Source organism: Anabrus simplex, chromosome 1 (genome assembly GCF_040414725.1).
Source record: "Anabrus simplex isolate iqAnaSimp1 chromosome 1, ASM4041472v1, whole genome shotgun sequence".
Classification (NCBI taxonomy): Eukaryota; Metazoa; Arthropoda; class Insecta; order Orthoptera; family Tettigoniidae; genus Anabrus; species Anabrus simplex.
This window is the reverse complement of record NC_090265.1, coordinates 277,090,546-277,104,878: the sequence shown is the minus strand read 5'-3', so window position 1 is coordinate 277,104,878 and position 14,333 is coordinate 277,090,546. Positions and strand designations below refer to the sequence as shown.

General features: G+C 37.0%; 1 protein-coding gene across 1 annotated transcript in view; it reads right to left on the bottom strand.

The window, feature by feature from the left end:
• Window positions 1-14,333, bottom strand: part of galla-2 (MIP18 family protein galla-2) — a 45,186-nt gene that overhangs the window by 17,914 nt on the left and 12,939 nt on the right. Inside the window, exon 2 of the mRNA XM_067142380.2 lies at window positions 2,574-2,653. Within this exon, the coding sequence (XP_066998481.1) occupies window positions 2,574-2,653 (80 nt within the window). The remainder of the gene's footprint in view (window positions 1-2,573; window positions 2,654-14,333) is intronic.

The window sequence follows — 14,333 nt, the reverse complement described above, 5'->3', positions numbered from 1 at the left end:
CCCCGTTTTACGGCTGGATGCCCTTCCTGATGGCAACCGTATGCGTAGAGATGTAATCTATACTTCTATACTAATATATAAAGAAGAAAAATTTGTATATTTATTTGTAATGGATAGACTCAAAAACTACTGAACTGATTTTAAAAATTACTTCACCTTTAGAAAACTACATTGCCAGTGCGTAACAAGGGCTGTATTTTATTTTCAAAACAATTCGAGGGGGGGCGACAGGGGGTGATATAAAAATATTAAAATAATAGGCTAATATAGGCGAAATCGAATTTGCCGTACAAAGACGAGACAAAGCTCATTTTAAGCCCCTTGACGCTAAGAACAAAACTTTGTAAACCCTTCGGGTCCGAAAACCATGTTTTAAGGCCCTAAAACCAACCGTAATGGAGATATTGGAACCACACTACCCCTGCTCTAGGAATCGGATAAAGAAACGAATGGCCGTAACCATGGTAACGTCAGTTCCAGGATTCTACAGCAGCTAGATTATGCATGTACGTTTCGGCATAGCTGCCAACCAAAATTGATATACATATGACTTACTATCTGGAAAAAATAAACTGCTGTGTAAGACGCTCATAGCACTCCTTTGGGCAGGGATGGAAAGGGAGTGAAGTATAAAAATAATAGCCCCGGAGATCTCCGTAGTACAGCGGTTGCTGACGAGCCTCCGTTTTTACGCACTGCCTTAAGTTTCAGCATTTTACTGAGTCTGTTACCTATAGTTTAAACTATTTTCTATCAAATCATAGAGTAGTAGGATCACTGATGTTATTAGTGCCACATCAGTGCCGATATTTTTGTCCACTTTTACGATCATTGTAACCATGAATGAGTTAGCTGGAAAATTTATAATGTCCAATAACGGACTATTATAATATGGCTGAGTTTTGTCCATATTTGTGATGTCACAGTATGCACCATAATGGAAAACACATACTTTTCCCACGTAGCTTTCTTGAATCAAAAGACAGACCTTAATGCGTAGACTCTTAAAAGTAATATGATTGGCCATCATGGAATTCCGATGATAATGTTTAAAAGCTCGTCGGCAATCGTGTATCATTGCTGCAATTTCGTTGGTCCACCATGGGCCCTGTATCCAGCAAAGGATTCCAGATGAGGAAGAAATTTTTTCCTCTGAAGCAACCAGAACTCCAGTTGTAATGGAACGAATGTGGTCGTCAACAGACTCCACCTTATCATTGGCAAAAACTGCGTGTTTTGAAAATTCTGGGCAATTTGCCCATCTAAGTAAGCAGTGCTGGAGTACTTTGGACTGTCTTTGATTGAAGAGTGTGAGAAGAATCGGGAATTGGTCACTATCACAGAGGTCATCATGTACTTGTACAGGGGAACTAGCGCATGGCTGCACAAATGACATCTAAGTGTGAGAATGTGCATCTGTGCTGCTGAAATGTGTTTGTTCCAATGTGTTAAGCATGCAAAGATTGAACTCATTGATCAATCGTTTAAGAATCTTCCCCTTAGTGCAGAAAGACAAAGAACCCCATAGGATGTTACAGGCATTCATGTCTCCCAGAAAGAGAAAATGAGGTGGTAACTGAGTGACCAAATCTTGGAGTTCAGGCAACTGAAGATCGTAGTCTGATGAAAAGTACACCTTTGTCATAACTGGGAAAAGAGTGCAAACTGCAAATGCATCCAGCTGAGTACGGAGCGGCACTTTGTCGCTGAAGATGTCAGAGCGGACTAGGGTAAAAATGATGCCCCCAGTCGTCCCACTGTCCACAGCTACTCTGTGTTTATTCTCAAGATGATATCCTCTCATAGTAGTGTCATGTTCAGGTCTCAAACAAGATTCCTGTAGACAGACTGGATATCCTAATAAACTGGACTGCTGACCGGTTAAAAAACACACGCACAAAATAAACCTAATTAAAAACAATGATATTGAGAATGCATATCGTAACGGTTTCTTCACTCCGATAATCCACCTAGTCGCCTCAAGTGTGAATTCAGTTCACAAGGTGCATTAATCTACAGCTTCTTTCCATCATCTAGATGAACAATACTGTGGCCATCCTGGGTCGAATGAGAGAAAGAGAGAGTGAGATCATATATTTATATAAGTACTGTACCATTATTCCTGCTATTATTGTAATCTGAACTATTAAGTTGGTAAACATTTTAAAATAATGAACAATGTAATCTAATGAAACAAATCTCCTATGCGTCATTTTGCAAAATATGAAATTTCCTATGTGCAATATCTAACAAAATTAAATTATATATCAAAATTCTGCAGATAAAAATATTTAAACATAAAATAGAAGCTAAGGGGTAATGATAAGAAAGAATTGTTCATAATCTTGGTCATTAACTACATCTCTAAAAAATGGAGTTTCATGTCTATTCCCGTGATTATAAGTTTTTATGTCTCCTGAAAAATTATGTCTTTTACACATGGGAGGTTTCTTCCTATCAGTGATGATATAGAAAGACAATGTTTAAAGCATCATCTTTGGGGTGTCGCTAAACACAATGCATGCTACTAAACAAACAATGATACCAATCTACACAAACAGAAATAATCTCACCATTATATCATCTTGCTTGAGGACATTCAGCTCTTCTAAGGTCAATGGGTGTTCAGGATCATTTATGCTTCTAATTAAATCTAGAAGAGTTAAGGAAGAATTTATATGCAAAAGAGAGATACAGTAACAATCCATTCTTCTCTATCAAAATCTGTAAAGAAAAAGTTGCCCTATACATCTTATCAGAACAACTATTTTCTAATACAAATGAATTCCTACATAAAAGAAATCATTAAACAAAATATGTTCCTTGAAGTAACCTTTTGCAAGCCAACTTTATTAGTATATCTCGACAACTTGTTATTTATTGTTTTCAAAACTCTTAACTACAAAACACACTGTGAAAACAGCCATAATGAAATATCAACTGCCATAGCACAATGAGAAAAGCAAATAATCATATCGTGGGTTTACTTAAGCAAAACAAATGAAGTCAAAACTCATACTCCTGAGAAAAACAAGTTTGAAAGTATTCAGTTTTCCGGTGCCATTATCTGCTCCCAGAATAAGAATATTTCTCTTTAAAATCATGAAATGGGTTTGTTAGAGTATCTAGAATAGCGCTGTGTATTAAAAATTGTATATTAACATTTTACCTGCATGAAATTTCTCTCTTGAGACTTAACAAGCTAAAGAAAATTAGAAAATTTAGTAACAAAAATGACATGATATAACCGTATTGGTCATCCATATAATTACATCAGTACTGCAAATGTCAAACGGATGTTGAAATCCAGGAACCCATCATGTAAGCTTGGTGAGAAGCTCATCAACTCACATTTCGATGCTAATCAAGCCTGACGTGAAGAATGGAACTCATCAAACCTCGACCACCTGGATTTAATCAATAATCCATGCAGAAAAACTACTACAAGTCCACTGTGCGACTGCGATAATGTGTCTCAAACCATCCAGCACGTTGCTATGGAGTGTCCAAGAAGAAGGTTCCATGGATCTATCCAAGAAATACATAGTGCCACTGAAGAAGTAGTGGTCTGGCTGCGTACACTGGACATTGTATTTTAACAAACCAAATATTACCTACAGTCTGACATGTAAATATTTTATATAAATTTATTGTATGTTTCCTGTGTATCCTTATTTTTACCGTACGAAATAAATAAATAAAATAAATTAATTGGAAATTGGTTTAGGCAGTGGAAATATTTGTCAAGCTCCTGTGTCCATGTCGAAGTCAAGTTGCATCAGATTACACAACACCTCCGACTTGGTGGCACGTCATAGCTGGAGAGATCCCCAGAAAAAGAGCGAGCTATGAAAACGACAAAGAAGAAAAATGCATAGTGATAACTCCGCCCACTAAAAATGGTCTAAACACACTAATGTCAATGTGCAAGCTTGATCTGTGTTGTAAGATTTCGAGATAAGCGCATTAATTAGCAAGGGAAACCTCGGCATTTCATATGTTTTTATAGTAGATCTCTGCCAAAATTATATTTGTTTGTAAAATGTCAACGTGTGAAAAATTATGCCACCAGAAGATTATATAAGCATCAGTAATGTACCCATGCTAGCTGAGAACCCAGACTCTGGACGGGGAACCGCCGAAAAGGTGTCGTGTTTGATGGTAAATATCAGTGAAATCGCTGATCGATTTGTTTTCCGCGCATAACCAAACTACTTAGAATTCTGAGCTACATGTTTGACCAGTGTCAGAAGACTCATAGAACGGCTGCAAAATATGGTGGGGACCGTTCGCCATCTGTTGCTCGTGTTGGGGTACATTTATAAAAGAGACCGTGCTGATGCGGAAGGAAAAACTTGACGTGAAGTATTGGAAGCAGACACTCAGTCCGTTGGTGTCCTGGCCTTGCCTTTATTCAGGAGTGATAGTGTATATTTTATTGATACGCTGTATGAAAGACTATGTTCAAGTTACAGATAGAGCTAAATTTCTGAAAAGATGTGAAAATTCGACTAACAGGACGATCGTATCGCTGTAAAGACGACCGTGGGAACTGTATTATAGTTTCATAACTTGTGTTGGTGAAAGACAGAATTTAATTGAACGTCATTAACATTTGACTTGTTCCAGTGAAGATAATCCCAGGATTATGGAGGCGCTCAAGAGGACCAGAAGAGGATTTGAACCAGTGATCCATGCCAGCCCCATGACGGGTTAAACGACGCCAGGGTCCTTCCCAAGGCCCGAGCCATTGATCTCTTGACATGACGAGTACAGAAATTTGAAATACTAGTCTTGTAAATGTGGGGTTACTTTATGTACATATGTAGATCACGTAAGATAGGATAGTAAGTGTGAAATGCATTTGTTTTTGAATTAGGGAGAGGCTTGTGAGTGGTCTGCATAGTGTATGAAATAATGTTTATATAGTTGGGCATGGAAATTCTGAAATATGGGATAATTTTTGAGCCTATACAGTGTTAATTAAAAGTAAAGCATGTGCATGGATTTATAGATGCAATATCCGAAAAGTTGAGAGTGCTTTAGATTGAGATGGTAAAATATAGATTTGTTTTATGGAAGATTTCAAACGGAAAAATTAATATTTTCCTTTATATGGGACATTTAATTGATGTTGGTAATGCATGTCGGTAGTGTCTTCTAAATACCTGTATTGGTATGATAATCGTGGGAGTAGCGATGCACTCTGATTTTAAAGTAAATTTGCATGAGTAGAAGAGCGAGATGGCTGTATCAGACTGTGTGATGTGTAACACGCCTGGACTCGAAGGCACGCCCTCCGATTTTAGATAGGGTTTTCCTTCTATGTCAAGAGTTGTATACCTTTCTTTTAATTAGAAAATAGTTGCTACGTTAAGATCCATTTGAGATTTTTGTTTGCATTCAGATATGTAGGAAAACCGTAGGATGATTTTCTGTATGATCAACTAGTTGTGAACCTGGGTCTTCCATGTGTAAGGATATGACATTGATAAGATGAATAGTGGCTTGATATGATGTAAAGAGAAGTAAATGGGCATAGAATGTATAAGCAAATGAGGCTTTGAATACAATATGATATTAGTTGAAATGATATATTTACCACAATGTTTTCTCAAGGAGACTGAGGGCCGAATTCATAGACAGCACTTATATATAAGTGCTCCTTATGAGCCAGGTTTCATTTCATATTACCTACTTAAGTGTCCCACTTATTGCTATAAGTGGACCTCCCACACACACTTAAATGACTCACTTATGTTGCAGCAAGATGGAGGATAATGATTTTGCTGAATATGTTGCATTTCATTCACAGAATGCTTTCCGTGCACACAGTAGAGATGGAAAATTCTGTTGAAATGTAATGTGACCAGCAATTTAAAGAAGATTTTGTTTTTGTAAAGTAATAGTTATGAATATTCTTGTTCCTTTGTGTGAGTGAGTGATTGATTGATATTGATTGATTGATTGACTGATTGATTAGAGATATTTATTTGACTTAGTCCACTTTAGTGCCTTTTAGGTTTCGTGTCTGTTCGCCTCTATGTTTATCTGTTTGTTCCACCATCATGGAGACACGGCTAGAAAGATTAACTTACCAAGGGAGATGTTCAATAAATTTCCAATGTCATTGAAATCATTTAAGAAAAGGCTAGGAAAACAACAGATAGGGAATCTGCCACCTGGGCGACTGCCCTAAATGCAGATCAGTATTGATTGATTGATTGATTGTGAACATAACCTCTAGAGGACTCACTATCTCATCATTAATGAAGATATTGTTTTGAGATTTTATGCCACCTCTTAATTTCAGGTTATTATTATTATTATTGTTATCATCACCATCATGATTACCAGTATTTCGCTTAATTAATTGAAAACGTGTTACAAGTTGATAAGTTATCAAGACTGTAGGCCTATGGAATAGTAAAGAACTATACTGAGTTATAAGAAAAATGAACGTATTGCACTACCACCATTTGTTTTAAGGTTGAGATGTGCTAATGATATCAGGTTAGTCAACCAATTGTTTGCCGGATTATATCAGAAGTTTCTAAAATTATGGCATCGCACATCAAAACATACTATTTACATTTTATTGGGGAAGTAATCAGGCCTACAACGTAACGGCTACGGATATATTTGTCAAATCATTAAAAGCACTGTAAGGCTAATATTCTGCATTTGGATGAATATTTGTATAGGTTCGAGTACCTAGATAACTATAAACATATTATATTAAGAAGAAAATTAGACTTTGGGCATTTTCGCAGTATGCATTGTCCACAACAAGTTTTCCCCACGTCATTCATATTCTGATGAGAAACTGCGTCGGTCTGCTTGTTCTATATTATGTGCATGTACTTTGACACAAGTTCTTGCAGGTGCTGTCTCAGCTTGCTGTTTTGTTATCCATTCTGATAACCAAATACAATATGGACGATCTTTTAACCTTAAAAATGTTGCGTATGATGTCCTTCGATAAACAAAACACAATAGTTCATCCCACTATTCGGTAGCCAGAACTACACGATCCAGGAAGCATGGGCATAATATACAACATTGCCACACCTCCAGTGATACTGTATCAATGAGCGTGCTCTTTAAGTGCTGTCTATGAAATGTAAACTCATATAAGTGATCCCTTATTACTTAAGGTTTCCACTTATGTATAAGTGCTGACTATGAATTCGGCCCTGAATGCCTTGCTTTGATAATGTTTAAAATGAAGGGTCACCAGCCAGCATTTAGAAGGACGGCTCTACGACATTTGATTTATGACTTGCTGAGAGGGTGAGCTTGACCGCTCTCGTAAGAAAGAATGCTGTCAAGTTTTTGTTTTCAAGCTTGTACAAATACGGAGAAACTTAGGGATTCACAAATATACGCTCGCATTTAGAAGACTTCCTTTTAATTCTTTCAGACTATCTCTGTAAAGTATTATGAGTAACTGGAACAACAGAATAGTATTGTTTGTTGATCTTTTGAATAATTTAGAGGATTTTCAGAGACCCATTTGTCGGTGGCACCCTGGAGACCACCGGTTCGAAGTCCAAGGCAAACCCTGGATTTTCCGTCACACACAAATTTTTTTTTTGTTCTATGAATTACAACCAGTTGTATGTGTTTATTATTTACACTTCTGAATGCAGAGTGTGCACATATTGTTTTGAATGTGTTCTTTGAGATTTATTTCATGTTTGATGTCAGAATTCGAGAGCGGGTTTTGCCTCGTGATTTTTGTCCTTGGGTTCATTACGATGTGGGCTCGATTCTGGACCCTACATCTGTTTAATTTTGTCGTTGGTTGTGTTATGTCTCCTACTGCTAGTTTATTTTATTTTGTTGTACACTACATGAGCCAGTGCTATTGGTTTTAACACATTTAAAATGTCTTCAGCATTTCACTTTATTTTAAGGTCACTAACCTTTCTCTTAATGGACTCTTCAATCTTGTCTCCATTTTCTTCACATATCTTCATAAGTAGTGGCCAGTTTTTAATGTAAGATTGAAGGCAGTCAGACAACACATTTCATCGAAGTTCCTGAAGCAGGATCAATGATTGTCCATCACTCCAAATTTTGCATTGGCAAAATTATTATTGCAGAAGTATTTCATAACTTCTATTGCATGTTTTTTTTATGTTTGAGGTGTCCTTGGTAAGATACAGAGAGAGAAGATTCAAAATATGAGCAGAGCAGCAATGTGTAATTATATCAATATCTTCCCATTCTTTCACAGCACTGTTCATTTTTGCCATATTCCTTACATTCCTTGTAAGAAATCAATCAATCAATCAATCAATCAATCAATCAATCAATCAATCAATCAATCAATCAATCAATCAATCAATCAATCAATCAATCAATCAAATCATCTGCATTTAGGGCTTGTTGCCCAGGTGGCGGATTCCCTATCATTTGTTTACCTAGCTTTTGTAGCATAACAGAATTTTGGAACCTGTTTATTTAAATACTCTTTTTGTTTTTCCCTAGTTCAGACAACAAAGTGACTAATCTGACTTTGCTAAATTTTTAGAGAGGGTTCCTCAGTGGATTGATTCTTAACTAATGATCTCTTTTGTTTTGATGCTGAAGGTGAAACTACTGTATCTGTGTCTGAATTTTGATCTTCACTGCCAGATGTTGCAGTCTTCTTCTTATTATCTTCAACCCTAAGGTTGGCGGGTAAAATGCATGTCTTCCAATTGTTTCCATTCTTTGGCCAGCTGCTTCAAGTGGCAATAGGTGTGCTTGCCTTTAATGTTATTGATAAATTGCACTCTAGATCTTCCTTTGGTCCTTCTACCTTCCATTTTCCCTTCAAACAGGGCAGTGCACCAGTCAGAATGATAAAGCAAGTGGCAAACAAAGCTATTTCTTCTTCGGTTCAAGGTTTCAACCAAGGTACGTGTCTCATTTGCTCTTTTGAGAACGTTCTCATTTGTGACTATCAGTCCAAAATATTCTTAGTAGTCGAAGCCAGCACCACATCTCAAAAGCCTCGAGTTTCATCATTTCTGCTTTTCGCAGGGTCCATGTTTCTGAGCCATAGCCTACAACACTCCATACAAAACTTTTTACGAAGTATTTTCGTACCTCCATGCAGATGGTCTTAGATGTTAGTAGAGACTTCTTTTTTTGAAAAAGCTCCCTTCGCCTGTGCAATCCAGGCATTTACTTCTCTCATACATTTTCTGTCAGATGTTATCAAATTTCCTAGATATTTGAATTCCTTTACTTGATCTAGTTTTTCTCCATCCATTAGCACATTGACAATTTGGTAATTATCCCTTGTACTTGTACCTTGGTCTTCTTTTTGTTTATTCTCATGCCACACCTTTCTTTTAGCAATTTGTACATGTGATTTAGTGCCATTTTCATATCAACATTTTTTTCTTGTTTATCTTCCGTGCTGTTACATTTCTGAATATGGAACTTCATTCTAGCAAGTAATCCCTGCATGATCTGCATTTCATGCCCTTTCCACTTGAAGAGGAAAGCTTTTTAAATTCTCCCCATACTGAAATCAGTTTTTAACCTGGATTACTCATTTTAAGTTAAAAGCAAATTTCTTGTAACACTTTTACAAGTACCATACCACACACTCAAATTAGCAACTATTCTATCAGAAAATTACTACTTAACTCTATCTCAAATGAACTGGAAGACAAGAAAAACTTGGGAAATGAGGTGGTACAGTCTATCCTTTCTTCAAGTATTACAAATACACAAGAACCTCGTTTATCCGTCCCTCATTAATCCAGATCTCCGGTTTATCCCGATCGAAAATAATAAAAAATTATTTTTACTTGTACAGTATTTCTTTTATGGGGATGACTCTTCTTGAATGTGGTTTCCACCAAGCAAGTAATTCAGCCACGGTCTATCAAAGGTACCATCCGCATTCCCCTGGAATTGAGAATGAGAAACCGTGCAAATAATTCTCAGGACGGCCAAGGTGGGATTCGAACCCACGCTCTTCTGAATGCAACGCACAACTAATGTGACTCAGCACGCAAAGATACGTCACTTGGCAAACGTTTAGTCACTTCATCGATCACTTTTTTAATGACGGTCCTGCTGACATGGAGTCTATGAAACTCATCCGCTACTGCAAACGTTCTTATCTCGGGTTCACATCGTTGCTCAATAATGACCCACTGTGTGATTGCTTAAGATGATGAAAGAGGAAGGGAGTGAGTCGTCATATTCAGTAGTCTGAGACCACATCAGTAGCTGAAGGTTAACACCACGTTGTACAGTTACAGTATTTTCCTGTGCAGTATTGTATTGTTTGAGTGAGTGAGCGTGACAATGGCTTCAAAGCTGAAGATAGTGCTTGTTTCCATGGACAAAAAGTCAGAAGCATTAAACAGGCTGGACAAAGGAGAACTTTTGAAAAATATTGGTGTAGGGACTTCAACTGTGCCTGATTGGAAGAAAAACGGAAAAGAAATTGAGGACTTCTACTTTAAAATGATGATGAAAGATAGTGTAGAGAAACAAGCCACAGTAAAATAAGCTAGAGATGAATCTCTAGATAAGGCATTATTCATGTGGTTTAGTGAAAAAAAGAGAGCATGGTGTTCCAATTTCAGGACCGATTTTACAAGAAAAGGTGCTTAGTTTAAACAGCAAGCTAGTAAATGGAGATCCTACCTTCACAGCCAGTCAGGGTTTGTTGGAAAGGTGAAAAGCTCATCATGACGTACGCCAGCTTTCAGTGACTGATGAATGTTTTGGGGATAAAGTCGATGCTGACAGTTTCATAAAAGAATTTCAGGGCATTATTTGCGCCAATAACTTAACGCCAGATGAGATATATAATGCCGATGAAACTGGGCTGTTTTATCGCATGCTACCAAATAAGACACTTACGCCCAAAATAAGATGAATCGGCAAGGGGTTATAAAGGAAGTAAAGATCGCATTACAATTATGGCATACGCCAATGAATCTGGAGGACGTAAATTTCCTCTGCTGTCACTATGGAAATAAAAAATATCCGTGCTCTTAAAAATGTGAATCAATCTGCCTTGCCGGTTTCTTACACATCCCAAAAGAATGCAGATGGATAGTGGACTTCGTGCTGAACGTAAAAAGGATTTTAATAAAACAAGGTTTGCCACTGAAGGCCATTTTGTTCATTGGCAATGCGCCGTCACAGCTGGGAGTAGAAGAGTTGGACAGAGGTGACATTCGGGTGAAATTTCTGCCACCTAATGTAACAGCTCTGTTGCAACCAATGGACCAGAGTGTATTGGAAAACATCAAGCGGTTACACAGGAGGTAGCTGCTCAGCAAACTGATCGAAGAAGGGGAATATGATGTAATTTCGGTATTGAAATCAATAATATGAAAGACATTATTTATACGATCGCATCTGCAAGGGATCAAATTAGTGAAATGACAATTAAAAAGTCTTGGAAACATCTATGGCCTTCTATCTGTGCATCTACCACTGAGGTTTGTGAAGTTGTGGACTCTTCTGAGTTCCTTGACACATTTGCATGCATTTCCGGATGCTCGGACATAGATGAGAATGACGTAAATGACTGGTTGAAAAATTACTGTAATTCAGGCTAAGGCATAATGACAAATGAAGAAATTATTGTCTATTGTTCCTCGGCAGGTTATGACGAGAGGGATGGCGAATTTGAAAATGAAACCGGCGCTCCATCAGAAGAATCAATGACTCATGGAGAGGCAACAGTGCATCTGGACAAACTGATGGCCTATTTAGAATCCCAGACTGAAACCATACTGGCAGAACTGATGTTAGTAAAACGTCTTCATGATCGTGCTGCACGCAAACACTATACAAATGTAAAACAGAAAAAAACTCGCACATTATTTTAGTGCATAAAACAGTCGTAAATGTAAGAAAATGTTCTTATATTTTTTGTACAGTTGAAAAAGGTTATTACTGTACAACTTATGTTAATAGATTATATAACATGTACTATATTTGTTTTTTAGTTTTTTTTCTGGATTATCCAGATTTTTGATCATCCGGATCAGTACTTACTCTGTACTCTCACTTAATCTGGATAAACGAGGTTCTTGTGATCTCACTATCATAAAACATTTCTGTGTGAGTTAGACAATAACATGTAAATAATTATGCCTACAACTATTGTCATCGCTTTATATCCTGCACTGTGATCACTGCTTATACTGCACAACCTCAATTTTCTTTCACTTTTCGTCTAATATTATTACCATGCATAATATTTTTACCATAGTTGGATGAAGGCATACTATAATTAGGCCTTTCAAGCTACAGCAGTGTTGCTTCCGACTTAGCTACTGCTTACACTTAAACTCAATTTACATTCACGTTAGTTCAATCTTATTACCACATAGCGTATTGGGAATAAAGAGTCCCTCAGGGAAGAGGAAACATTTGAATACTCTTATGGGCAATGTTGTATGCTGTCCCACTTTTGATTCTTCTATATAACTAAGAAAACTCCTTTGAATGGGCAAGCATAAAGTAAGGATCTCTCCTCTGCTACTTAATTTTGAACAATGTACACCAGGTAATAAGATGAGAATAAGTAAGCCAACTGATTTTAATCAGAGATATTTATTATAAAAATCAACATTTAAATCTTCACACCCTCAAAATATAAATTTCATGTTTCTGTATTGACAGCTAAACTAATATTCTTTAAATCACTATAACAATGATTTGTTATTGAACAGTTACCTCCTTATTCAATACCTTACGGTTAATGTGAATTTTAAAAAACTTGAATTTCACATTCGTCACAACTATACATGTTTCAGTCCTAATTGGATCATCTTCAGTAGATTGCTAAAATTGACATTACATATTGTAGTTAAAAACATTTAAAACTGAAGTAAGAAGAATGATATGAATGTTAAAATGTTCTCATACATTGCTGACCGGATGCTAGAGCTTGTCACATAGGCTACCCTGTGGACCGGACATTTTTCTACTACGCATAACTAAGAGTGCACATGATTATAAAAATACACAAATATTAAACTAGTCAAAATGTTATCCTTCAAGTTGTAAATATGTCAGTAGATCTGTGTTCATAAAACCATCTTCAGCGTTAATTCCTAATACATCATCAATGTTTACATCGTTGTCGTCATCAGAGTCACTTGAATAAATGATCACACCATGTAAATTACAGCATAAAGGCTTCAATATCACTTCCACTATCACTCTCACATTCAGTTTCCACTAATTCACAAGCACTATATCCATTTGAACGATCATCGGCATACAATTCTTCTAAAATATAGTTTTCAGCTAACACTGTATTATGCGAGCACTCCACCTTATCACTGACTGGACCGGCAGAAAGAAAGACAACGTTTTGAAACTAAATCAAAGAATAAAAGAAGGTCATGAATAAAAGAAAAGTGGCAGATATACATCTACGATTTATTCTACTCAATGTGCAAGTCCAAAATAGTTCAATATATGGTCAAGAGATGTCACAGGGAGACCTAAGACAATGCTGTGAATAAAACAGAGATTTCTCGGAACCCGTCACCTACCACTGGCGAGCGTACAAGATTTCTCGGGGCCCGTCACCTACGTGTTAAGAAAAAGTTTATGCTCTTATAAGGTCATGGTTTAAAGTCTTCCGTGTGCACTATTGTCCACTTGTCGTGATATCTTCTTTATGTTATCATTAGTTGCAATTCTACTCATTGAACTAGGCGGTATCTGATTAATGACTGACATGTGATTTGGTCTGCTGCCAATAAGGATTACCACAATTGCATAAATCTCAGTGGTATGATTGCCTTCTTTGCCAGTTGAACAATGTGTTTACATATGTGGTTTTGTGTACACCGTTCAACAATAAATCATTCTTATAGTGATTTAAAGAATATTAGTCATCGCATCCTGTCATCAAGGACTGTAAATTCACACTGAGGGAACCAGCTGCAACCCAACATCAAATCCTGTTGACTGAAATTCAAATGAAACACAACAGAAAAGTCAGTCACAGTAGACAAAATCAAACAGTTCAAGACGAGAAAGCCATTAAATGTGCAGTTCGTGGATAGAGTGGTAAAGTATTTGGAATGTTGTATTGTGGTCGCTGACAAATTGACTGTGGATCATCTGTGGGCCACATTCAAGGCCCACTGTGTGCTGAAGGCCAAAGAACAGCTTGGTATTTCAAAGGGCCATCTAAACATCAGAAAAGGCATGGTTCTGGAATGACAACATAAACAAAACAGTTCAGGAGAAGAAACAGGTGTTTCAGGCATGGACAATATGCGACCCAAGCTTGTCAGAGGAGAAAAACAGGCTGACAAACTAATATCACAAGAAGA